We start from the raw sequence: 25717 nt of genomic DNA, 5'->3' as shown, positions 1-25717 counted from the left end.
AATGGAGCAGAAAATAGTACAAAAGCCCACGACTCTACTGTGATTATCACGAGGAACTTGGAAATTTCTCTATTCATGCTGAAAAGAGGTAGATATTAAAAAATGTATACGAAAACCAAATGAAAGCTGTAATTGAGACCCCGATTTTGAAGAGTTAGTATGCCCAGCGCGCCGGGCTGCCGGGCAGAAAGTCCTTCCTTTCTCCCACCTCAGAGGCTGCAGGACAAAACCCAGGCCCTGAGCAGGGTGCCAGGGCTGAGGGCAGCCCCAGCAAGCGCTGCGGGCGCAGGCAGCACGGATCTGGGATAAGATCTGCCCAAGCGTGGACGGCAGAGCTGCCCCAGGGTCCTCTCAGCTGTCTTGCTGCCCACTCGAGGGCAAAAATAAATAACAGATCACAGGCCTGCCAGCTGTCTCCCGTTTGCTAATAGATATACTTTTCTGCACGGAGAAAAGGAATTTTAGTTCCCTTCCTGTGCCCAAACGCAACCAGCCCGGGAATGGGAGCTCCTCACAAACAGCCTGTGAAGTGTCCCGGGATGCAGAGCTGCTGAGTCCGGACGGAGCTGAGAGCATCCGCGTGCCGCCCGCCGAGGACGTGCAGCTCCGTCCCTTTGTAACCGCAGAGCCGCACGCGGAGCACCGCACCGCCACAGCAACCGGCACACGGCTCATGGGATCATTACTGCAATCCCGGCCTCTATAGCCCGGGGCCTGCGAGAGCAAGGCAGGGGTAAGGCTGCTCAGGGCCAGGCTCTCTGAGGGACGCAGCCACGCACGAGGCCAACCCTCCTCTGGAGGCACCTCCTGCCACCGCAGGCTCCTCTGGCCAGAGGCCTCACTTATATGGTGCCCGGCAGCCCGCTGTAACTTCACACCGGCTTTTTGTTTCTGCCCGGTCCCAACCAGCTGCTCGACGGAGCCATCCCAGAGCAACCCATGCGGCTATTCCTAGGAGGAGGCTTCGTCTTTCCAGGACACAGGAATAGACCTGCCTCGCACGCCGTGTCGGGCTCCTGCCTGTTCCCGCCGTACCGGGCTGCGCTGGCAGCCCCTGCCTAAACAAACGCGCGGGAGACGCAGCCGTCCCCATGTAAGGACAAGGCCGGCCGGGGACGAGGCTCTGCGGAAGGCTCTCCGAGTGCTCCGGGGTCAGAAGAGGAGAACAACGCTTCTTGTTCCCTGTCGGCTTTCCAGGCTCATTAGAGCTCCTGGAATCCGTGTAAAGTTGCTGCCTGTGGCCGACCCTAAAAGGGAAACCAGCTGCCGCTTGTCCTGCGCGAGGAGCGGCCAGAGGGAGCACGTCCGTCCCTGTCCCCGCGCCGCCGCTCGGCATCGCGGCCGCCCCCAGTCGGGGGGCTCCCGAGCGCCCTTCGCTCCAGGTTACGGGCGCCTCAGCGTGCCTGGAGCCTCCTGTGCCGGTCTCGGCCAAGCTTCCCGGCCCCGGAGCCGCCTGTGGGCTGAGAGGCCTCAGCAGCAGCGCGGGCCCTGGGGCGAGCGTGGTCAGGCCGGGGCAAGCGCAGGCCCCGGGGCAAGCGCAGGCCGGCGGGGAGCTACGTCCTGCCTGGCGCGTGAGGGAACCCGCGGAGCCGAGCGCTTCACCGGGGCATGGGAACGGGCGGCCCGGCGCGGCGCCGTGTTGCGTCAGGCCTGCACGCGGCTGCTCCCGCTGAGTCACTTCTTCCGTGGGTCTCTCCTCGGAGCTACTGCAGGAGGCCGGGGGCTGCCCTGTGGCTCCGCTCTGGGCCGAGGGCTGCCCCGTGGCTCCGCTCCGGGCCGGAGGTTGCCCCGTGGCTCCGCTCCGGGCCGGGGGCTGCCCCGCGGCTCCGTGAGCAGCAGAGGCCCCGCAGCTCCCGCCATCCCGTCCAGAGGGCCCTACCGGGCAGGAGGGCGGCTGGGCCCGGGGAAGGCAACAGCAACTCGGCGCTTGCTCCAGCCTTGTGTTCTTCAGGGAAACCAACTCTTACAGGGTCAGGAAACAAAACGAGAAAGTTTGTACCATGCCACCCTAAAATGAGAAACTTCACCTGGGAAGCCAATATAGGAAGATTTTAGAGCCAAAATGCACTAAATGCTGACTAGATGACCTCTAGAGGTCCCTTCCAACCTTAAGGATTCTGTGATTGCCAAACTCTTTCAGGTTCCAAGCAAAACCCTCCCTCTTCAGATGGCAATCTTGGACGGACAGCACAGCAACCAAGGCAGAGCCGGCAGGATGCACCCCATGGCTCCTGACATGAAAACCGAATGTTTGTTCAAGAGATCAGCTGTTAATCTTATTTTGAAAATGTATACAAAATTAGTTAAGCCAGCGGGTCTAAGCACATTCTTGGTATTCAACAGGAAGTCAGGAATTGAAAACATTTGGATCTGTCGTGATTCAAACAGAGCACTTAGCTGAAGGAGGGAGCCCAAGCACAGAGGAGTGAGATACGGAGACATCAGAAGTTTCTCCCAAACCTTGGAAGAAATAAGTCTCTTTCCCTAGATGGTTAGAAAACCCCCGGCTTTGGGCTGCCAGGAATGATCCCTACCGAGCTCATCTCCTGCCTAGAAGGGATGGAAGAGGTTTGGGAGGGGAGAGGCCCCACGGAGCCAAGCAACGTCCTGCAGGAACCCCCCTTGCAGCCCCAGCGAGCCCAGGGAGCCGCCTGGCCCCAGCGCTTGCACCGAGCGCGTTTGCTCCGCGGCGCTCGCGGGGCGGCCGGCAGCAGCTGCAGACATGGCCAGGGCAACCATAATAGGAAGAAAGACACGAGCGCCAGGGTACGGCGAGCGTGACCGAACACAGGAGCGTCGGTGCGACACGGGGAGCGCGGAGGCACCGGCCTGGCAGCGACTGCTCCTATCAGCTCTTAAAAAGGAGTCCAGAGCAAGCGTGCAACTGCGCGCTGAACTCCTGCGCCCTTCTGCCCACGAGCACGTGAGTCATCCCACTGCAGAGAGAAGGGCCGGCTCCCATTTAACTATGGTAACAGTGATGTCAAAAAAACCTAAATCTCCAGGGCATTTTCCCTCCAGTGACATGTGCTTCTTCTATAAAAGGTGAATTCTGCCTTGCTGTCTCTTCCCAAACAGAGCCAAAGTGAGGTTCCCTGGCACAAAGTGCTCCACGCTGCGCTGCTGACTCTGGCCGCTTTGCGTCAGGTTTTCTTCCAAAGGGCTCCCCCTCTCTGAAGCCCATCTGTTCCCATTACACAAGCCTGGCAGCCCAAGATGTCTTCTTTTCCAGAAAAAAAAAAATGTATTAATAACGAAAACACCTGAGAAGGACAGTGGAGAAGAATCAGAATAAGCTAAAAAACTGTTCGCACCCTCAGCTGGTGGGCTTACTGTCAGGTCCTAGGGGTAATAGCTGGATGCAGGAGCAGCTTTCAGGATCTTTCTCCCGATCATTTTGGCTGTCTGCAATTTCTGTGGAGCTCTGTGTCCCCTGCATGGCCGAGCCGCGCTGGGGACTGGGCGCAGAACAGGGCACGCGCTGCCCGGCAGAGCGGGGCATAGCGGAGGGCCCGATAACGACAGCTCCAAACAGCAGATATTATATTGCTGTAGGAGTCAGTGACATGGAGAAATGCCCCAAAGATGAGGAGAGGAAAAAAAAAAAAAAGCAATATTTCAAGAGGCAGGATGGATGCACGGGAAAGCAGCTGGTGGACCTCAGCGATGAGAAAGTAAAAGCCAACGTGAAACTCCATAAACAGATATATTCTTAAACTAGTTTCAAGAGACATGGTGAGCCATGGCACAGCACTTCCAACAGCCACTGAATCCAACATCCAGAGAGCTGCCTTCCCTAGATGCTCCCAGGGAGACCTGCGTTTCTGTGATTTGGGATATGTGTTTTCGGAGCGGTCATCTGCTCCAACACCCCTCCGGGCTGCGCGCGGCGAGCGGGTGCACGCAGGCTGCAGGCTTCCTCAGTCTGAGAAAATAAACCCTGCCAATGCTAATTTTGATCACGAAACTCCCCGGGCTCCCATTCCAACAGGAAATTGCGTTGTTGGCGGCACGGCTCAGAGGGAAAGGAAACCACAGGGCTGAGGCCCCGCGGCTCCGCGCGCTCCGCGGCACGGGCAAAGCAGCAGCCCCGACTGCCACGGGGCTGCCCGTGTCGGAGCCCCTCAGCACCTCCACGAAGGTCTCCACATGCCAATATGCCCAATCCCTACCTCCCCGTGCTGGCCTGGCCTCAAAAGGACTAGCAGAAACGCCAGCACTGAAGGGCCTGACAAATCATATCACAACAATAAGCCAACGTGAAACCCATGGGCTTCCTTAATTTTCATTTTTCAAGTGGAAAATTGGGCCAGAATGAGGAACTTGTTGCTTGCACAAGGCTGACTGGGCATTGCAGACACCTTGTGCAGACTGTGTGTTAATCATCATGCTACTGGCAACAAACAGCAATGCAAACAAACAAGCAACCCCTAAAGATAGCCATCAAGCATGCAAAGCAAGTTAACGGGCAGCGGCTGCCCTCCAGGCCCTAAGTTTCACACTGGGTCTGTATAGAAGCTAATCTGGAAAGCCAAATGCCTGTTGCTTAGAAATGGATTAATGTATAGGTGAACCTGCGTTGTCCTTGTCAGTGTAAAGTGATGGAAAAGAGTGGGAAGGAGGCACTGGATGAGGTTTCAACAACAAAAAATTGTGATGAGAGTAGATATAAATGCACACAAAACTACAAATTGGCACACACAGTACCTAATATTATCTGCCTGTTTCAGCGTGTTTTTTGTGTGTGCACACTGTAGCTTTGAACACTTGTGCCCCCAACTCGAAAGACAACTTTGTTCCTTACACAGAGCCAAAGACGGCCACAGAAAATCACTAAACATTCCCAGGGCAGAAACCCAGTAAAATCAACATAACACCCTTGATAATAGGAAAAAAAAAAAAAAAAAAAGGGAGCCCTGCAGAGTAAGTACTTGTTGAGGATTATAATTTAGTAATAAAATTTCATTTTCAGCTGAACTGATTTATGCCCTTATAAACTGGCAAAGTTGGCCTTTAGCCATGCAAATGCCTGACTGCTTATTCAAATGTACAAATGGAGGACTCTGGCAATAAGATTTCAAAATCTCTTTGCCCCATGCAATAAAGGTCATATCTGGTACACTGGAACTGAAAGCATGACAGGAAATGACTAACTGCACGCTCAGGCTAATTCACCTTCATCTCAGATCTGCTCAGCACACCAAGATCAAGCAATTCAAACAGACATCACAGCCTCCATGTAGCAAAAAATAATCAGACTGTTCTAGTTACTACATTTGGGGGTCTACACATCTCTGTACAGAAATCACTGCAAAATGAAGGAATTCTGTTCCTTTTCCCTAACATACTTCTTCAGTTCAATTTCATTATTCCTTCTTCCACAGAGGCACTTGGTTTTTTCAAGTGGAGGATGAAGCCATTCTGATTTCAAAGGTGATATATAATTTAAGCGAGTGTTTACAAAGCCTTTTGTAGTCCCTGGATAAAAGGCACCTACCACATTACACCTCTGTTTTGCACAGAAGGGCGTTCAAGGGGCTGCTTCAAGCTTGCTTCCAAACACGCATACCAAAGAGACATTTTTAATGCATGCCTATTATTTAAAGAGAGAAGAGACTTATTTTTCTGCTACAGTTGGTCAAAATTTGCCCTTTTTTAGTGGATTGTTTCCCAAACTCAAGCATTTGTAGTTAGTTTCTTGCATGTAACCAGATACCTTTGCAGTCAGTGTGACCCTGGCACTTTTGTGCCTTTCAGGGCTGTTGTCCTGGTACACAAAAGCAGCAGGGCAAAGTGAGTGCTGGGTACAGGGGGGAATACAAGAGGGAATGTCCCTCTTGGCCACGTGTCCTTGCCAGCTGCCCATCTGTTGATGGGCATCAGTTGTATGAGCAGGACCCCGGGTATCTGCGTGCTGGCTACCTGCAGGACGAGTAATAACAGCCTCTGTCTAGAGGACTTTCCACAGCTGCTGGTGTCCCTTGCAAGGAAAGGCAATCACGGCCCTAACCCCAGCATATCAGCACCTTCTAAATCTGGGGAAGGATTGAATCCTGGCAAAGAGCGACCGGCTCAGGTTACCGTCCGAGAACTGCGTGGTCTGAAACAAAACTAAGATCATCTGTTGCCCGGGAGATGCTGTGTGTGCCAGCTGCAGCCTTCTGGAAAAAGGTAACTCTCCAAGGGCAGCATAGCTGGGCCTCGTGAGCGCGCGAACGGCCCAAGGGAGAGCGCGGCGGATCCTGGAAAGCACGAGGACAAGATCATCTTGAGCCGCTGCCTTGCCAAGTTTCCATCTCAGGCGGCTGATGCCTTCTTGGCTTGAGGAGCTGGTCCCCAGGTGTCGTTTACTTTCACCATACAGAGTTATCCACAAGCCAGGCTCTTTCTAAGAGCGTTTATCACTCGCATCCCTTTAGGTTACTCTCAAATATTCTTATTAAATATTTATTTCTAAATATTAAATATTTAGAATTAAAAATTCTAAAGAGGAGCCACCAGTTAAAATATCACATATTTTATGCAAAATCTTTAAGTAGCAAGTCCCTGGGAGATCTAGAAAGAGATCTGCAGGAAGCAGCACATGTTCTGATTTCTGCAGTGCGCTGCTGTGGTACGTTGGGATAGAGCGTCCTTGGGACGTCTAACGAGGGACAGTGTCATCACAACCTTGAGACCAAGCGGAACGGCCGTTACAAATGGGCACAAAGGCTCGTGGAGCTTGAATGCCCGGGTGTCACCCAGCCGAACAGGAGGTTGTGGTGTCTCTGCCCCTGCAGCGCTCCAACCTGGGCAGCGGCAGCCCCGGCAATGCTGCTGGCAGCAGCACAGGGAAGCACACGTGCTGATCTGCCTAAAAACTTGTGAGGAGATGAAAACGGCTCATTTTCGGAAAGAAAACACCTTACGGAAACCAAAGAAATGTTAGGAAGCCTCTGATCCAGGCCTTTGGCTCATTTCCAGTGCCTCGTCCTCTCCCACGAACCTGAGGGAGATTATATTTATATTATATTTATAGGGAGATTTGTCACAGATAAGGAAAGAACAGAACAGCTGGGGTAGGAGGGCCCTCTCGCCCAGACTCCAAGGAGAAGACCAGGGAGACTTGAGGTTTGGGCCCCCGAGCAGAGGTGAGAAGAAATGCTCCGTTTCTTAACTTTGGAGAAGCCATTTCCTGCTCATTCCCTCAAAGTGGCAGCTTGTGCCTTTCCCAGGGACATGCAGTGGCACCAGCGCCCTGAAGGGCAAACAGCAGGGTGCTCTGCCGAGCGCGCATTAACGAAAATAAATAAAACCCCTTTGGGATCTCAGGGTGCAAACACGCACAGCCCGCGGGCTGCACGCGGAAACACGGCCACCCTGCTGCCTCCCCTCCGCTCTCCCGAGCGACCAGAAAAAGCTTCATTTACAGAGCAAAAAAGCTTCATTTACAGAGCAAAAAGCTTCATTTACAGAGCGTTGTCCCCAAGCAGCAGCTCCCTGCAAGCAAAAAGAGCCGTCCCCAAGCGGTACCTTGCATTGCGGGATGCGGCGGCTCCGCGGGCAGCCCGGCGCGCTCTCCTGCCGAAGCCGAGGCCGGACTGGCTCCCGCGGGGACCCGCGCGGGGTCGGTTACAGCAGGTGGGACACACGAGAGCCTCTCGCTAGTAAATCATCACTCCACCAGCAAAACACCCCAGCGCTTGCCCAGAAACAAAAGCAGGCACATCATAAACCAGGGCCTGACCTCAGCACAGGGATTGCGTTTCCTACAGAGGTTCGGGTTTCATTACTTGCGGCTGGAAATTGGACTCTCACAATTAAAGTTACTCTAAATTTTCATATGAAACATAAAAAAAAAAAGATTCCTTTTTTTCTTTTTTTTAAGGCATAATTCACTTTAAAATCTTTTTTTTTTCCCCTCAATGTTATGGTGACCAAGAAGAGGAGCAAACAAGACTCAACAAAGTAAAATGCTAATAAACAACATCATTAGCCTTACCCAACAGGTCAGGTGCTAACGAAGGCAGCAGCAGAACTTTCATGGCTTTCTACTAGAAATGTTTCAATAACACTAATCCTAATGATCTACTTGGGGTCCATTTATTCCAAAAATTGAGTAAAAACTGCCCTTTTCCCCTCTTACTGAGAGTTGCAATTTTGCACCTTCTTCCTAAACTAAAACTCCACACTAGAGAGGATGTGAAAGCAGATTTCACCATTCCTTCATTGAGTCATTGTTCCGCAGAGCATGAAGCATGATATAATCCACGTACATGGTCCAACACCTTCACCAACTCAAAGTGCAATTGTGATTTTCCACACACAGCTCTTCAGGGGCTCCAAAAGCAACACATGCGAGACTTGGATACGAGCTCAGGGGGCCACACTTAATCTTTCTTCGACTTGCATGACGTTTGTGGAGGGCTGAGAAATACAAGAAATCAAACCCCTCTTGGCTGCGCTCCATGCAACACATTGTGTACTTTTTGCTATTTATGACTCCTTGGTAAGCACTGCTATTACTCTACATAAGCCAGAACACTCGGATGGATATAGTACATCATTTTTTCTTGGTATCAAAACGTTCCCCGAGATAGCCAGCAAAATACCTTAAAATTTCATTGCTGGCTTTTCTATGTAAAAATTTCTACACACTGAGAAAAGGGGCTGGTGAAATTACCTAATCCTCTCTCCAGCATATGAACTAAATATTAGCATCCTTAAATGGAAAGTAGTTTAGCTCCTTTTCTCCCTGTTGTAGATACCACAAACATATGTGATGATCCAGGGCAAGCCCAGAAGTGGAAGAGCCCTTAGTTTCCAGAGCTAAGTAGACCTGAAATCCTGCAGCTCCCATAGGATCACAGCTTCCTCCATCCCCTGCTAGATGTCACCAGCATAAACAGTATTTACCCTCCCAGCACCTGCAGGGCAGGGAGTTATTACACCCCTGCATTGGGACCCACACCCTGGAGGATATTGGCACAAGCTGTAAAAAGGTAGAGGGAAAAAGAGAATCAAGATCTGAGCTCCCAGATAGAAGGGAAATCACGTAGGCTTGGACTGTTCAAAAATCAGGTTGCTTCAGGGTTGCAGGAACAACTGTTCCTGCATGTCCAGAACGGGCTTTAAACTGCAAAGATATGGTTTGTAAATCAACTGCCAGTTGTTTTAACAATTTGCATTTCATAATAAAACACACACCCCCTTTTGCAAAGACCTCAGGAGCCAGAACTCAGTCTGGAAAGGATTTTTATGGTCACACTGTAAACCCGCAGAGAGTAGGGGTCTAGAACGGAAACAGTTCATTACGGCTAAAACACTGATCGTGGGTCCTGCCTGGAACATCTGGGATTATTTCCCCAGTTAAGCAAATTTCTGTTCCTAAAACCCACTCCGATACTCAAAGGCACTTGTGGAAGATGCTGAGTAATCACTCTTCTTCCCAGAAAAGAAACTGAGAGTTGTATGTGTTGAGGGGGTTTCTGTGTGAGCACTTGAAATTTGGATAAATAAATCCAAAATATCAAAGTCATATTTACATTCCAGGGTAATAATTAAATATCTATAATCTTGTGGTTCCAATATTCTAGGGATTTCTATGCACTAAAATATTTATTCACGTAAAACATCTGCAGCAGCTGGAAGACATTCATTTGACCTGCTAAGATTCATTAGTTTAAAAATACATAAATAAAGTGTTCATTTTACTTCCAAAAAAGCTAACACTGCTCCTGTCAGCTCTGCTAGAGTGCTTGGTACTTATGCAATCTTCTTAGCAGGAGGTATCAGATGTCACAGTTTCACAAATGCCTACAAATACCTGTTAACTAAAACAAGCCTTGTATTTAGGTTAATGTTCTTTTATGAACTGATATAGACTAACCCAAGTCATTCACAGCAATATGAAAACCAGCTTTCAAAGGGTTGAATCCCTGTTTCCTTTCTTCCTCTGTCTCCTACCTTCCGAAATCAAGTGCCCTGGAGATACTGAAACCTCCTTTTAAAATTTACTGATTAGCAGAAGCTCCTGCATAATCTAATACAACTTTCTAAAAATTCAGAGTAAGCATAGGGAACAATTGGGACCATAAAAAAGGAGCTGAAGTTTGCTTGGTATCCGCAGGGACTCACTTTTCTGGGCAAAGGTTTACAAAGGGTTATTTCTTGGCTAGCCATTTTTCTTCTGCTAAAAGATGCTGAGGTTTAGTGAAGTTTCTGCAGAGTATGCAGCAGTGTTTAGCATTCGCTCAGCTAACGAGTTAAATCATTGCAGCTCTCCAATGACTTGAAGATTATGGGTGTAGAAAGAGGGAATGCTCAGCTAGGGGAACGTCGAGCAGCCACGACCAAGCTGCGGTTAAAACAGACACCAATGATCCTATTCAGCTCCCAAACCTCAGACAGTTTCCATTTTCTCAATAACAAAGCATTTTTGTGGAGTGAGGTAACAGGCCTCCATCTGCCAGGTCTAGCTCTCCACTAAGATTTCCTAAGAGGGCGGCTGGCCGCTGCGCTGGGAGCGACGTGCACGAGGCAGGAGCCTTTACGCCCGGGAAACAAAAGGCCAGAGCAGAGGGCACACTCCAAGGGGAGCCTTTTGGGGTCGGTGACACGAGTTCTAGGAGTTTGTATCAAAAGTAGCCTCGAGGACTCTCCAAATAGCGCAGGAGAGCAGAGCCCATGAGGCTGGGACAGAGCGAAACTCCTCACTAAAGATGGACTGGATGAGGCAGGAGGAAGCAGAGGACAAACACGTAGTGTCGGTACTCCGCAAGCCAGCACGGAAGAGGCAGAATATGGAGCACAGTGATTTAAGAGTGAGCCCAGTTCTCAGTGCACATGAGATGCACCATAAAACGGGAACATAACCACCCTGCTCCCTGGAGGACAGCAGGATCTGTCCTCAAGCAGGGACACATCCTTCTGCAGCCCAGATGCTGCATTTCCAAGCCAGGGCAGCCTGGGAGGAGAGGTCAGCTCTTTATTTATTTACTAGCAGCCTGTAGCTTGGCATCTCTGTCTCGGGAATGCTGAGCACCTACATCCCTCCTTTTGACTTCAGGCAAAGTCAGTTCTCAGCTTCTCTGGAAATCAGACGACTGCTCCAGCTCCGAGCCCTGCCTCCTGTCAGGACTCCCGAGCCCAACTCCGGCCTCCGCCTCTGAGCTGCTATTTCTTTGTTAGTTAACTCCGTTGCAATTCCCAGAGCTTTGGGTTCAATGTATCCCAGCTACCTGCCCTACCAAAGGATCGGCCGAAGGGAAGACCTCCGGCTCACTCATAAAAACAAAGGCAAAATCCTTGCAGCAACACGGGGAGATGAGGCTGGTTGTAAAGAGTTTGGAGGAAAAGGTGGCTGCACAGCACACAGGTCAGGAAAAGGACCTTCATGGCATACGTGGGAGTCTTCCGGGCTATTTTTTGTCCCTGCATATAGGAGGCTTTAAAAAGTAATGCAGGAGATCCTACTGGACACTGCAGCAGCTGGCACAAACAGCTGACCTGTGACTCGAGCAGGTCAGAACACACAGGACCCAACTTAGTTACTTCTCAAGTAAATAGCACTGCCAGGGGCAGTAATTCGTGCCACTTACAGCCTCATTCTGCCTGTGACAGGAGCCACTTGAACACAAGTTTTAAGAATCACAATTCCGGGATACTAGAAAACATTCACAGAGGATCTATTCTGATGACTATTTTTAGTCGGATACATCAGGTTTTGTTTTTACAAGGACAGTAAAAGAGGTTCTCAAGCAAAAACTGCCCCAAACCCATTTTGTACAACTTATCTTGCAATTTATACCCTCCAGATCCATGACATTACCTTGGTGCAAAGGAAGAAGCAATGAGGATAGAAACATAGCTATAAATGGTCTCATCTGACAAGCACCACAGCATCAAATTTACATGATTCCACTCTTCTGCTACAATGCTTTGTGGACAAGAACCCAGTAAGTATATTTAAACTCTATTTAGTCGTAGGGAAATGCTGGAATGTGTGCACTCATATACAGTGGTCATAAGCGCTAACAAGCACCAAACTCCAAAACACATGGAGCAACTGGAACATCTCTCAACTCACCTGCAACTCCATTGAGCAATGCACTAATTAGAGAGAAATTTCATTACCAATACCAATTCTGTAACTATCAGTCCTTATTTCTGTGGAGGACAAATTGTCCCACAGAAACACGTTGATGCAAACTAAGGAGGAGCTTTTTCATACCAGAAGATACAAGGTATATGTCCACATCTGCAGCTAATTTGCTGAACGGCCTTGCCACAATTTCCTTCCCAGCTTTCCCTGGGAAATACATCAGTTTTCCTCCTTAAAGCATAGGTAATTCTGCAGTTGGCTCCATGAAAGTCTTTGCATTTCTGCAGCACATTCTCCTGGAGTTTTGAAAGCATTAATACTGACTTCCTCAGCACCTAATTTAATACTTGGCACCCAGCTAGATATCCAGAAATCAGATAGACACCCAGAAAGCCCAACTGGCAAGTGCCATATTTCCTGTCCCAGCCATGACAAAACATTTCCCAAGCCAGTTTTCTTCTTATAAAGAACGCTGCTGTCAAATCTCTAAAGCTCGCATTGCTAATACTTGCCCCAGCGCAAGGTCAGCCAAAAAGGACTTCCATCAGAGCTAAGTTCTGCAAGGGAAGGCTCCCTGGAGAGTATAAGAATAGCACAGGCCAGTCCAGATGGCAGCAACGTGCAGAGCACATTTCCAGCAAACTCAGTGACTGGGCAGAGGGCTACGCAAACCCACTGCAGTCCACCCGACGTCTGCTACCTGCAATCTGGATGGGAGTCGGGGCTGAGACCGCTGCAAAGCGTCAGGATCGGCTTCCAGGATCTCCAGGTACTTCTTTTGTTCTCACTATTAGCTTCTCAGTTCCTTTGTTAAAGATACTAATCTCTCTGTAAGGCAGTTATCTGAAGCCAAGAGTTTATATATTATTGCAAAACATACGCTTAAAAGAGACTGGAAATGATGTTGGCAGTGTTACAGAGGGGAGCAAAGCGCAGCTTTGGGTCAAAACAAAACAAACGAAAAAAAGCCCTAAGCCAGTAAGCAATTCCCATGTGACAGTTTGGAAGGGCCAGCAAAAGCATCTTCTAGAAAGCAAACAATACTGTGAGAACGAAGCTAACAAGAAAAAACAAGAAAACTAACAAGAAAGCTCTTGGAAAAAAGAAAAAGGGCAGTAATGGGCCAGTGTATCGCCAACAGCCCATATCCAAGGGAATCCTTCTGGGAAACCAGCAGAAGTCATTACACTGGAAAGCCCTTAGGGATGAGGGACCTTGAGGCTAAAAGCTGGCAAATTGCTTCATCAGTTAAGGTAAATTCCAATGTTTTCCACTGCGTAAGAATAATTTGTTTTAGCCTACAGGTCTCTGCAGAGCAGCAGGTAAATTTAGGCTGCTTCCCCTGGAAGGGAGGTTGTGTGAAAGCCTGCCCAGCTGAGGGACGTTTTTAGGATGTTTCCCACCGTCACCGACGTCGGTTCAGGCAGACGTCCAGCCTGGCACGCTGGGCCCGTTGGCTTTCGGTGCCCTCCCGAGCTCCCCGAGCCGCTGCAGGGCACCGAACCGTGCGTGTCCATTACCTGGTGGGAGATCTTCAAACCCGCTTGGATGCAGTCCTGTGCCACATGCTCTAGGTGACCCTGCGTGTGCAGGGGGTTGGACTAGGTGACCTCTAGAGGTCCCTTACAACATTAACCATTCTATGATTCTGTGAAAATCAGCTGTTTCTGCAGTGCTCCAGCAGCAAGCAGGCAGGCGCCACAGAAACGTGATGGCTGCGTCTCCACAAAAGCATCTTCTGGGGGCTCGTTCACCCCAAGTGGATGCAGTTAGAGCAATTATTTGGATGCAGCCTGTTTCCTGGAGAGACAAGGAGGAAACCTCCCTATCTCTGCAGAGCAGGATAAAGGGAAGACTTTTGTCTGAGGCTGTCTACTTCCAGTACAGCTGCTCATGATTACAGGATCATGCAGGGAGCACAGGAGGAATTGTGATCTCCAGCTTGGTAGGGGATGTCAGAGGTGCAATCTGCTGAGTTTCCTCCTCTTCCACCTCCTTTTCTGATTCATGTTGCCATTGCCTTTGCAGTTGACCTATATAACATGTTTGGGCAGCTCTAGAAGCGTCTCCTCCTCGCACTTCAGTAGAAGCAAGAACTCCACATGTGGAAAGGTGTTTCTCAGGAAAGTCACACGGCATGTGGCTGAGGGGCATCTTTCCCAGGAAAGACAGAGAGAAGCACCCTGGCTTGTCTCCGTTCGCCAGCAAGACTTCCTGGCTGCAGGAGAACAAAGATTGCCCAGGAGCAGAGAAAACACATGCTCGCCTGTGCCCAAGCCCAAACTAATCTGAACAATGTGGGCAGAGTATTCAATTACCTCATTTCCAGGTGTGCTGTCAGCATGAGTCCTGACTGGCTTGGGATGAAAGAGGGAAAACTGTTCCTAGATCTGGACTTGTCTGCATCATTCATGGTAATTATTGCCCGGCAGCCTTTAATCCTTTAATGCCATCTCACCCTCTCAGTCTCCAGGCTCTCCACAACCTTTTGATCAGCTGCTTCCCATTCCGCCACAGAGGCGGCTGCAGGACCCGCTGGGATAGACCATGAACTCACCGAGGCCTGAGGCCATGCCAAGCCAGCCCACAGGAAAGCAAAGCCAGGGAAGACACTGCAAAAGGGCTCGGGCAGCTCAGCCAGCTCCAGACAAACAGTGAGTGCGTGTGCTAGCAGCACTTACGCCAGATGTATATCTGAAAACTCATCCAGCTCCTCGCCTCAGCACCACCCCCTTTAATAACACAGCACTCGGCAGCCCTGCTCCACGTTCCACAGGACCGCAGGGAGTTCCCAGCACCGATCCCTCCACGGCGCTTCCACACACCGAGAGGGTTTTGATCCTCTCCAAAACGCAGCCTGGCCTTTACTGTAAGTCTAAGCGGTCCTGATACGCATACAGACAGCTCTTCTCTTTCTAAACTCTCCCAGGCCACCGATCTCAACGTTCTCTTACAGCAGGGAGCTTCAAAGGCTCTGTTCTGAGTAAGTGGAAAAAGTCAATTGATAAAGTACTTTTTGTGAAGGAGATAGACTGTTGGGGAACACAGGAAAGCATTCCAGAGCCACACGACTGCCACAGCATCAGCTCTCAGCTGAGGAAGTGCTAGGCAGAGGTTTTGGCAAAAGAGCCTTTGCACAGGCACTAGATCCTCAGTAGCCTAAGAGACCACTTTCTTCTCCAAAGCATATATACACAGCAGTATATACACTCCCTATGGCAGCTGAAAGTTATACCTGATCCATATCATTTCAAATAACTGAGCTGCAAAAACTAAAGCTGAAAACAGGCAAGCAAAACCCACACATCTTTGTGCTAAAGCATGACTGTTTAGGCTGTAACAACTATTCAGTATCTGTTATCTCTACATTTTTTATTAGCTCATGCTTACTTTGGCTGCACATCCAAGCAGTCATTTAACCAGGGTGAGAGAGGAAAATCTTGGACTCTCAACAATGGCAAAGCAGTTTAATCTGCCACTGGGGACAATGACTTGCCTCCTATTGGCATTTAGTGCTGGCAGGGTCAAGCACAACGTGCGGTGGAGGAAGCACTCGGGAAGCAGAGCCGCAGCAGTTCCACCAGCCCCGAGTATTTCCTTGAGCAGCTCAGAGCTCCCTTTCCCTTGTGCGCAGGGAGAACAACTCCAGCTGTTTAGTCACCTGTACTGACATCTCCACTCGCTGAATTTATGAGTTTTCGGGCTTCTAGGAGCTCCGGGTTGGACATAGCACATTCCTCCAGCCTACGGTTTTGACGTTCAAAACTAAGTTAGGAAGATTGAAGCAGTGAAGATCTTGTCCTTGGCATGAGCTCGGGTCCTGGAAGCTGACTTGTGTTAAACAGAACTGGCCCTGGGCAGCTTGGGCACAAGCATTAAAACAAGCTTTTGTCCAGCAATGACTCCAGGCAGAAGGGTCCAAAATTTATTTATTTATTCATGGTGCTGATTTAACAAGAATTATTTTTTGTATAGAAGCTCAAAACACTTTACAATAAAAGAACAATCCAACTTGCACCCTTGGGTCAATCTACAGTGATATATGCAGAGGCAGATCAGAAGTGGTGCAAGTTAACATTAACAGCCAGATGACCAGAGACAAAGTCAAATTGAGATTGTACTAAGGACGAGAATAGAAATTTCAGGACCTTAATTCCATGGCTATTTGTATTCCAGGCTAGCACATTCCTAAATAACTCCCAGTTAAAAATTTTAAGATTATTAGCTTACTTTTGATAGCCATGTCTTTTTGGTTCCCCTTAGAGCAATATCATCGTCTTAGAGGGCTCCTATTGAGTAAAGGCAGAATCATTTGCTAAAACTGTTCTCCGTTTAGCAGACATCAACAGACACAAAGTGAGTCACCGAGCAGAGGCAACTCTGCAAGATGAAATACAGGAAGGTGGAAGCTGTGGGGCATTCTTCAGCTTCCCTTTTCCTTTCGCAATCAGCCCCTTGGTATTTTCTTCAACAGGAAAACCAGCACTCCCCACTCCTTGCAAACTGCTGACAATTCTGTTTCACACCTGGCAAAGCCAATGCAAAACGGAAGGAAGAGGAGAAACAAAGACCAAGAACTTTTCTCAGGAGCGACACCTCCCCAGAACGCAGCATTTTTTCCCTCCCAGCTGTAGCTAAAGATATTCCACTCCTTGATGGATCAAATCTAACAGCTACACATCGGTCACGGTGGGAAACGCCATGTGCTGTGTCTGGAGGACCCTGGAGCTGAATACCCTGCAGCAGCTTCACAGAGGACACTCAGAGCTCTCGAACCTGGTAATGGACAACAAGAGCTCCCAAAAGCAGCAGAGCACGAGCAGCCGAACCCCTTGGCTTGGGAATTCTCAACCTAAAATGTCCTGTCCTTTAAAAGTAATTCCGACTGCTAAAACCCTTGCTAACAATCTAGGACTAAATAATACTGGTAAGAGTTTTCCTCTGTATCCCCTAACAATTGGGATTGCCCCTTTCCTGGATGCAGCTGGTGGCTATTGTTATAGCTGCCTTTTTTCCCTTCTTTTGTTTTTATGCAAGTATTCTGACAATATCAGACAAAGCGTTTTCAGTTTCTGTTTTTTTCCCACTTTGAAGCTCAAAATAGCACTTACACAGGCAGAAATAGCCCAAGAACCACCAGGAAGGAGAGGCAGCAGCCAACACACTAGATGAGAACAGCAGGCAAGAGAACAGCAAGTGCCACCAGCACCTTCATGCCAGCCTGAGCTAGATGCTCCATTGAAGACACTGGCATCCAGGGATGCTGAATCCCGGGGAGGAACCGTTTCCTTACCGGAGCAATCGTGCAGGAAGTTCAGGAACCCACCTGCAGAGAAGTTCTTCCTCACTCATCAGTCACGCATTTAAGGCCTAGCAGCTTCCAGACAGAAGTGCCCCTTGAGCAGCACTGAGGTAAAGCTACATAATATTTTAATATTCTTTTGAAATCTACTGGCCCATAGAAGTCACCTATAGCCACATGAAGACCATATCCTACAGAAGAAGGATGTGTGAGCAGGGCAGATGCAACGACACGGACCAGAGAAGGTCCCTGCCCTTCTCCCTGTGCCAGCCTCAGGGCGCCGAGCCACCCAGGTGCTGGCCACGTCCTGTGTCACCTCGGCTGCTGCTGCTAAAGCGCAGGGTAAACAGGAAGCAGAACCGAGAGCAAACCCTGCGTGGGGCAGGGCAGCGACCCACCGTCCTCCCGGAGGCCGAGGAACCAGCCCGGTCCCCGGCGCACGGCCGCTTCCCAGCTCATCGGAACGCAAGGGAGACGCCACGTGCGGGAGGGGACAAACTCTCCTCAAGGAGAGGCACCTCGAAAGCATCCAGCACGTTCGGAGCGATACCCCAGAGCATGAGGACCAAGGGACTTCCCACAGGGTTTCCTGGAAGGGATTTGGTGTAGTCCCAAACCCACCTTGCCTTTAGTACGTGCCCACCATGCTGTAACATAAAAGTTTAAGGTGTTCATGGAGCTCTGGTCCAAATCATACGTTTTGCTGTGGAGCATCCACTTGCGGGCACGCAGCTACTAACCACATTGCCTGTGTTTTTGTCTATTAACACTATACCAGCCTCACAAATATTCAGTATTACAGCCCCAACTGGGTAAGAATTAAACTAATGCCAGCAGCTCTGTATCTATTTCAAGAAAAGTTACAGCAGAAGCTGCAGAGAAAGAGGCAACCACGTGGTCTTCATCCTATAAAAAGGAATAAATGACACAAAAAATAAGACAGAAGAAATGGCAGATTTCCCCTTTCCTGCCATATGCCTGATAGCCTGTCTTTGTCATCCCTTGACAAAACAAATTAGGGAAATGAGGCAGCCACAACCTCTTTGCAAACAACAGAAGAAAAAAATAGTTGAGTCAAGAACATATTTTAAAATATCAGACGCTTCAGAGGAAATATCCAAGAAAAGGCTTCTCAAAAGTGAACAGTAACAGAATATTTGATAACCACACATCAGCGGCAGCTGGAAAAGCCAAAGGCTTCTCGAGTTTGGTCGGGCAGCCCGAGATGCACCCGGACCCGCAGCTCCTCCCTGGCCACCGGCTCTCCAGGCCTTTGGCCCCATCCAGGCCTTCCCGATGCTCCTACAAGAGGTTTTCCACACTGGCAATATCTCTTTATGGCTTTTAAGACAGGGAGACAACAATCAGATTAAATCTGAACTTCACTCGGTATCAAAGCACAGTGAGGACAGATCCCATCCCAGCTCTCCAGCTTTCCACAAGCGCAGAGTAACTCCTCTTAACAGGCTTCGGCTGGGATAACCATAGAGTGTATAGAGCATTTCCAGGAGCTTTCATGGAAGGGGGAAGTGAGTAATAGAACCACACGCACAAAGGGAAAGAAAGAAAAAATCCCTAGAAAAGTAAGAACCAAGAAAGAAGCATAACAAAACAGAAGCACAATAATTAAAAAAAACCCTATATAACAACGCAAAATTAAACGGCGTTCAGTGAAGCACATTCTGAAGGGCTGCTCGGTTAGTTTGCAAAGGAGATTCCAGCTGGGAGCTGAACTCATCCTCCAACAACAACAAAGGAGGCGCCGGGCAGCCCCGACCCGCGCCCGCCCGGGCGCTCCGGGCACCAGCGGCCCCCGCGGCGCCGGCCACGCGGCCGCGCGTGCCCGGGGCTCCCTCCCGAGCTCGGGGCTCCGCTGAACTTCCCCGCTCCGCAGCAGGGGGAGGCGGCGGCGGCGGCGCCGGGCACGAGCCCCGGTCCCGGAGACGGGAGCGCTCGCGGCCGCGCCCGGGGCTCGCGCCTGCCTGGGGACACGGGAACCCCAACCCGGTCGTGCCCCGCCAGCCCGGCCCGCTCCCGGCCCCACCTGGTCGCGCCGCTCGCTGCTGCTGCTGCTGCTGCCGCCGGTCCCGGCGCTGGGCAGGCAGGCGGCGAGCGGCGCCCCCGCCGGCGGCGCCGAGCCGAGCCCGCCCCGGGAGGCGGAGCGCGGCGGGGAGGAGCGGAGCGGGGCCGCCCCCAAGGCCCGCTCGGCGGCGCCTGCCGCCACCCGGTGGGGCTGGAGCGGCGGTGCCGGCGCCGCGCGGAGCGCGCCGGCTCCTGCTCCACGCGGCGCTGCCCGGCCCGGCACGACGGTCCCGGCGGCGGCTTCACCGGGGGCGGCCGGGCCGGGGCGGGCGCCGGGAGCCGCCTGTCGCCATGGAGACACGCGCGCTCCCGCCTCTCCGCCCCCCGGCTTCGCTCCCCGTTGCACGGCGGGGACTCTGCGCAGGGGGCGGGGCCAACGACGAGGGGGCGTGGCTACAGGGATGGGCGGGTTCGCAGGGGCGGGGCCGCCGGTGGCCGGGCGGGGCGGGTAGGACGGCCCTAGGGGCGGGGCCTCCGGGGGCGGGGCGTTTCCGCCGGTGCGGGCCCCGCGGCCGCGCGTGGCCGCCGCCGCCGCCGCCATGTCGGCCGCCTTCAGGAAAGCCGCCAAGTCGGGGCAGCGCCCGCACCGCGAGCGAGCACAGGTCGGTGCGAACCTCCCTCCCGCCCCGATCCCGCCCCTTCCCCGGATCGCGCCGGGCCCTCCGCCGCCGCCGGGCCCGGCCGGGCCTAGCGGCGCTCGCGGCGCCCTGACGTGACGCCGCGTGTTCCGTAGCCGGCGGCGCGGCGGAAGCTGGGGCTGCTGGAGAAGAAGAAGGACTATCGGCTGCGAGCGGAGTGAGTGACCCCCCGCACCCTCCCCGAGCCCCGGCCGGGCCCCGCGCCGCCCGGCCCGCCCTCACCCCGTCCCCTCTCCGCAGCGACTACCACAAGAAGCAGGATGCGCTGCGGGCGCTGCAGAGGAAGGCGCTGGAGCGCAACCCCGACGAGTTCTACTTCCAGATGGTCCGGAGCAACCTGCAGGTGGGCACCGCGCCGGGCTGGGAGCAGCGGAGCCCCCCGCCCGGGAGAGCATCCGGGGGGCCCCGCTCCCACCGACCGGGGTGACCCCCTCTCTGCTTCCAGGACGGAGTTCACGTGGTCAAGCAGCCTAAGGACGAGGTGACTCCTGAGCAGGCCAAAGTGATGCGGACGCAGGACCTCAAGTACGTGGAGATGAAGCGAGTGGCAGAAGCCAAGGTAACACCGCCCTGTGCTCCGTGTTCTTCACTTGGCGTCTCGTGTTTAGCAAGAATAGAGGCTCCTTACTGAAATAGGTTGATATTCTGCATGCATTTGACTCCTGAAAATTATGTGTTGCCTGTTATTGCTCTGCACATCATTGCTAATGAAACTGTACTGAAGCATTCTGCACGTACAAAAAAGCTGAAGAAAGTCAGCTTTGGATTTTCCATCCAACCTTTCCTAGTACCATCAAGATGATCCTTTCTATTTTGTCTGCCATCAGGTCACTCCTGTTTGGAAAATGCATGTTACATATTTGCCTGGGTAACACTGGAAATTGTTATTGTAACCTACCTGAGAAGGTTTTAAGGAAACAACATATAGTCAACACATAGACTAGATATGTTGAAGGAATATTGAAACAAGAAGGAATTTTTAGGTGCAGATGCTTTTGAAAAACAAATAGGAATTTCCTTCAGGGAGACACAATCCACCTTGTTACAGATGTTTATCAAAACTGAGATCAACTTTTCCTTTCTGCAGAAAATCGAGAGGCTGAAGTCAGAGCTCCATCTCCTGGACGCAGAGGGGAAGCAGCCCAACAAACATGTGTTCTTCTTTGATACCAAAAAAGAAGGCAAGGCACATAAAGTCCAGGACTTTTTGACGTTTTCTTTCAGGCTGTGTAAAATCTGTAAAATGCCACAGAGCTTTCTTTATTGTTGTTATTATATTTATTATTATATATTAATAATATATATAATCTTATGTATCTGTTGTCAGATAAAATACTTTCCTAAAATAGAATAATCTTAAGTGCTCAGAACATTCCTATTTTATACCTAGAGGAGGCCTTATTTTCCACAGGAGCTGTCTCACATGGGCTCTCTCCATTACTGACTGTACATAAGCTACATTTGGATGGTTTAATGAGTATTAGTCCAGATGTTTTGAGTGTTTTTTTATTTTTTAGTTCAAGAGTTTGATATTGCAACTCATCTGAACACCGCTCCGGAGCTGGTAGACAGGGTGTACAACCGCCCGACCATTGCAACGTTACAGAAAGAGTCACTGAAAGGAGCTACTGATCCTGCCCACCTAAAGGTAGTTTGTGCTGCCACTGTTTGTATTATAGGTCTCTTTACACTTTACATCTTCTATGCAATAAATCCTCAAAAGGATTCCCTGGCATGTTTTGGAGAAGCACAAAGTTTTTCTGCTTTCCTAGAATTTTTATTGGAGACATGGGGCTATACTGTATGTCACAGTCATGAAGTATCTGTAGCTTTATAGTCAAATCCTGGACCAATGTGGAGAATTTGTTCATTTATATCTCAGACTGCTATAGATTATAAAATAATCTGTATTTCTCTGCAGAAATAATAAAAATAGTCTATAGTACTCTGCAGAACTATGGGCCACAGTGGAGCGCTATAGATCTGATTAGAGATGTTCCTTGAGAAACTTGATAGATTTCTCCTGTTACACAGCATATACCTATGGGAATATCTTTTTATTAGATTGCCATAGTTAAGTTTTTACAGCATCCCACTGTTAAGTCCTCTCCACAAGTGAAAAATACCCTCTTACCTCTGGATAAGGGATGTGAAGGAGCTTCTTCCAATATAGATATATCTGTGACCAATCATAGTAATTTTTGCCTTGCAGAAATAAAAATATTTAGGATTCTGATCTCATACTGTTTTTTTTACTGTTAGGTTTTGAGCATAATATGATTTGAGATTCAGGGCTCATCTCTTTCTGCTCTCCCCCCACTTTTCTTCTCAAAGACATTTAAGCTGTGCTCTCATTTCTTAGCTTTCCTAAATTAAAATGTGTCATAATTCTTCAGCATTAATTACTTACACAAAATCAACTTTGATTCTGATGTTTTAATACCAGAGCAGTTCAGTCCTGAAGTAGCTAGATTTGCCTTTAGCACTGTAAATGCCTAAGCAGGTTTGATGTAGTGGAGACTCTTAAAAGCTTGAGTCAGTAGGTATAAGATAAAGTTGTCTGAAATCGCCGATTAGTAAATTTGTAGTCTGTTGTCTTCTGATTCAGATGCCTTCCTTGTAGCCAGCTTTCTCATTTTGACTTGTCAGTAAAGCAGTTGGACAAGTTTTAGATTGATATATCTTCTCTGAGTGTCTGAGTCATATTGTAAGCATGTTGGGAACTGTTCTTTTTGGATATTATTACTTAAATCACACCTGCAGTAATACTATTTTGTGCTGGGAAAGCCATCAGTTCTTAGCAGATAAACATGACCAAACAAATTGCATGATGGGTGGCCTCTGTAATTTCTAGGCACTTCAGGAATTGGTCACAGGTCTTTTTTTCCTCCCCACTCTGAATAAAAGTTTTGAGCTTTCTTTTCAGAGTTAAATTTTCTCTTACACTCAGCATTAAAGTTCAGATGACTTAAAAAAAAAAAAAAAAAAAAAAAAAAAGAGGTTTCCAGAGACCACCTACCAAACAAGGCTCCATAATATTCAAGCCAGGTTAGAAGTTTTTTTTTTTCTGGTTTAGATTTAAGAGATTAAAACAAGCAAGGAGAATCAAGCCCTGACTAGAAAACCTCAGGTCTGATAACAATGTTACACAATTTTCTGGAATCTAGCCACAGAATAAAAGCAACATTCTTTAGTAAAACTGTTAAGATTTAAAATGCTAAAAAACCTCTGAGATCAATTCCAGACTCATGTTTTGTTTCTTTGTCTTAAAAATGCTTTTGTTTTTTCTCCAGAAATTAGCCAAACAAAGGAAGAATCAGTATGACCTCCTGAAGCAGCGTATTGAGCGAGAAAAGACAATGTTTGTAATTGCACAGAAAATTCAGACACGCAAAGACCTTTTGGTGAGGGATGTTTTGTTTTGGATCTGTACTGTTTTTAAGTCTAGTTTTATATGTATTACTTCAGTCTTCTACTGACATTTCTAGGTGACTCCTAAAGGTAACTTTGGTATGAAGAATGCAAGGAGAGAGTTTCAGAGCATTCCATTTGTAACAGACTAGTAACTTTAATTTTATCTGCTATCACAACTCTACCATATTAGAAAGGACAAAGATTTAGCAAATAATATTGCTGTCACCTCTCAAGTATCAGAATAATGCTTTCATGTAGCAGAGGGAAGGAAGCAGTTTTATAGGTTTCAAGAAAATCTTCTAAATCCCAGTGACCAAAAACTACTTTTTTTAGTTGAGCTTGCCACCCTCTGGTGCCTGTGAGCAGAACAGATTGTACCTGACAAACCAAAGGCAGAAAAGCAAATGGAATTATAATCCCTATCTGAATAGTGGAAAATACTCACTTGTCACTGACACCTCTTCAGTCACAGGCAGAGCTTGTGTTACTCAGATTTTTTTTTTTCTTTCTCTTCCAGGACAAAACACAGAAAGTGAAGGTGAAGAAAGAGACAACAAACAGTCCAGCTATTTACAAGTTCAAATTTCAGCGGAAACGTTAACTGTTCCATGAAGTAATTAATGTAAGCTTTGGTAGAAGAAGGAAGATTGTCTTTATGAAGTACTGATAGGCTGTCAACATCAGTCTGACTTCCATTGCAGTCTAATGCTGTGTCAAAACAAATTACTGTGGGCCTTCTGTAGCTATAAACATGTATCTAATTAATGGATTAATAAATCAAGAGTTTATCCTCATGGTGTTTCCAGTGTAAACCCACAAGAGGTGCCCAAGTGTGCTAGTGAAGTACACTGTAAACAGTCCTTGAAATGTCAGCGTCAAAACTAAGATGCAGAACAGGCAGCACACAAACAAAAATGGTATCCCGGGCTTTTTGTTACCCTCAGTTGTGGCCAGCAGACCACATGGCCACAAACACAAGATTCTAGATCAGTTTTCTACTAGGTTGAAGTTGAATGTTATCTTTCTAAACACTTTTTTTTTTTCCTTTTTTTCCACCAACTGTCTTTGCTTATTCTGTTGTTTTATCTGCAGAAAGTGTTTCCCCTTGAAACGTTATAGGTGAAAGGCATTGCTGAGAGCACATTGCTAAATTCAGGCACCATCTTAGCCAAAGGCCAGTCAGGAATGGTGCTACTGGTGCTTCCAGTGTGCAGGAAAGGGAGAGATTTCATCCTTTATGAATGACTTTGCTACTTGCAAAGAAGTACGTGTAAACACATGGCTGTTTGTTTGCTTTATCCCATATCTTACAAAGGGGCACTGCTCCTCCCACAAGGACTTTCTGGTAGAACTTACTAATTTTGAAGAGAGGCAGTACTGAGATTTCTGCCAAATGCAGGACGGAGCTTTGTCCTGCTCTGTGCTCTGTTTATGTTGTGCTCATCACTGTGTTGGTACTTGGAGAAGGGTTTCCAGCGAGAACAATGGAGACATCCTGGAGTGTCCTGGAATCGTTCAGGCAAGTCGGGAGAGCCGGGGCGTAAACATTCCTTCCCTTATCTCTCTCACTTGCACTGTGGCTGCCAATAGCACATGCCCATGCAAGATGGTCAAAAAAGATTCTCAAAGTCTTCCCACATCCAAAGATTTTTCAAGCCTGTCTGGAAGCATGAAAATTTCTCAGGTGCTGAAGTGTAGCTTCAGTGTAGCAGTGGATATAGTTCTTGTAATTACAAAGATCACCAAGTTAAAAGAAATGTGGCTTTATCTATTTGCTTTCTTCCTTAATGGGAAACATTAAGTGAGGGACTGTATTTCACTTTTAAAAGCAGTTAAGACTTATGCTTATGGAATAAGAAGTCTTCCCCTTCTACTGGGAGAACGGAATAAAAGCAATGCAGAACAACTCGAGAGGAAAAAAAATTACATAGCAAAAAAAGTTCCTTTTCTTCCTCACAGAAACAGCATGGAGGTGCAAGGGGGAACCATCGCGCTTCTCACTATGAAGGTTTCCCCGATGCTGCTGGGGAAGGGGAGTGCGGGATGGCCCAAGGGCTGTGGGGTGGCAGGAACTGCCACATGGAGCAGCCAGGGGTCCCGGGACACGACACGACGTCAGCCCAGCTACTCATTAACCTGGGAAGCTGCAGACTGGCACTACCCAGAGAAACAGAGAGCAAGGGACAGCTAGCTTAGAGA

At 49.0% G+C, this 25717-nt stretch overlaps 1 protein-coding gene across 1 annotated transcript; it reads left to right on the top strand.

Moving 5' to 3' along the window:
- Window positions 1-19944: 19944 nt before the first annotated feature.
- Window positions 19945-24287, top strand: UTP11 (UTP11 small subunit processome component). Its single transcript, XM_088531159.1, has 8 exons — window positions 19945-20068; window positions 20200-20261; window positions 20345-20447; window positions 20550-20663; window positions 21192-21285; window positions 21622-21752; window positions 23398-23508; window positions 24036-24287. The coding sequence occupies exons 1-8, from the start codon at window positions 20006-20008 to the stop codon at window positions 24117-24119; spliced, it is 762 nt and encodes a 253-aa protein (XP_088387285.1). The 5' UTR covers window positions 19945-20005; the 3' UTR covers window positions 24120-24287.
- Window positions 24288-25717: the final 1430 nt, after the last annotated feature.

This window comes from Tinamus guttatus, unplaced genomic scaffold (assembly GCF_059628265.1).
Source record: "Tinamus guttatus ecotype Peru unplaced genomic scaffold, ASM5962826v1 Tinamus_guttatus_pri_ptg000397l, whole genome shotgun sequence".
NCBI lineage: Eukaryota > Metazoa > Chordata > Aves > Tinamiformes > Tinamidae > Tinamus > Tinamus guttatus.
Note: the sequence above shows the minus strand (reverse complement) of the source record. Positions and strands in the feature narration are given on the sequence as shown.

Excerpts from the sequence above, each read along its gene's own strand:
- UTP11 (XM_088531159.1), top strand. The coding sequence starts at position 20,006 with ATGTCGGCCGCCTTCAGGAAAGCCGCCAAGTCGGGGCAGCGCCCGCAC. Across the intron at positions 20,069-20,199 it reads CGCACCGCGAGCGAGCACAG|CCGGCGGCGCGGCGGAAGCT; the intron begins GTCGGTGCGAAC and ends CGTGTTCCGTAG. Across the intron at positions 20,448-20,549 it reads TGGTCCGGAGCAACCTGCAG|GACGGAGTTCACGTGGTCAA; the intron begins GTGGGCACCGCG and ends CTCTGCTTCCAG.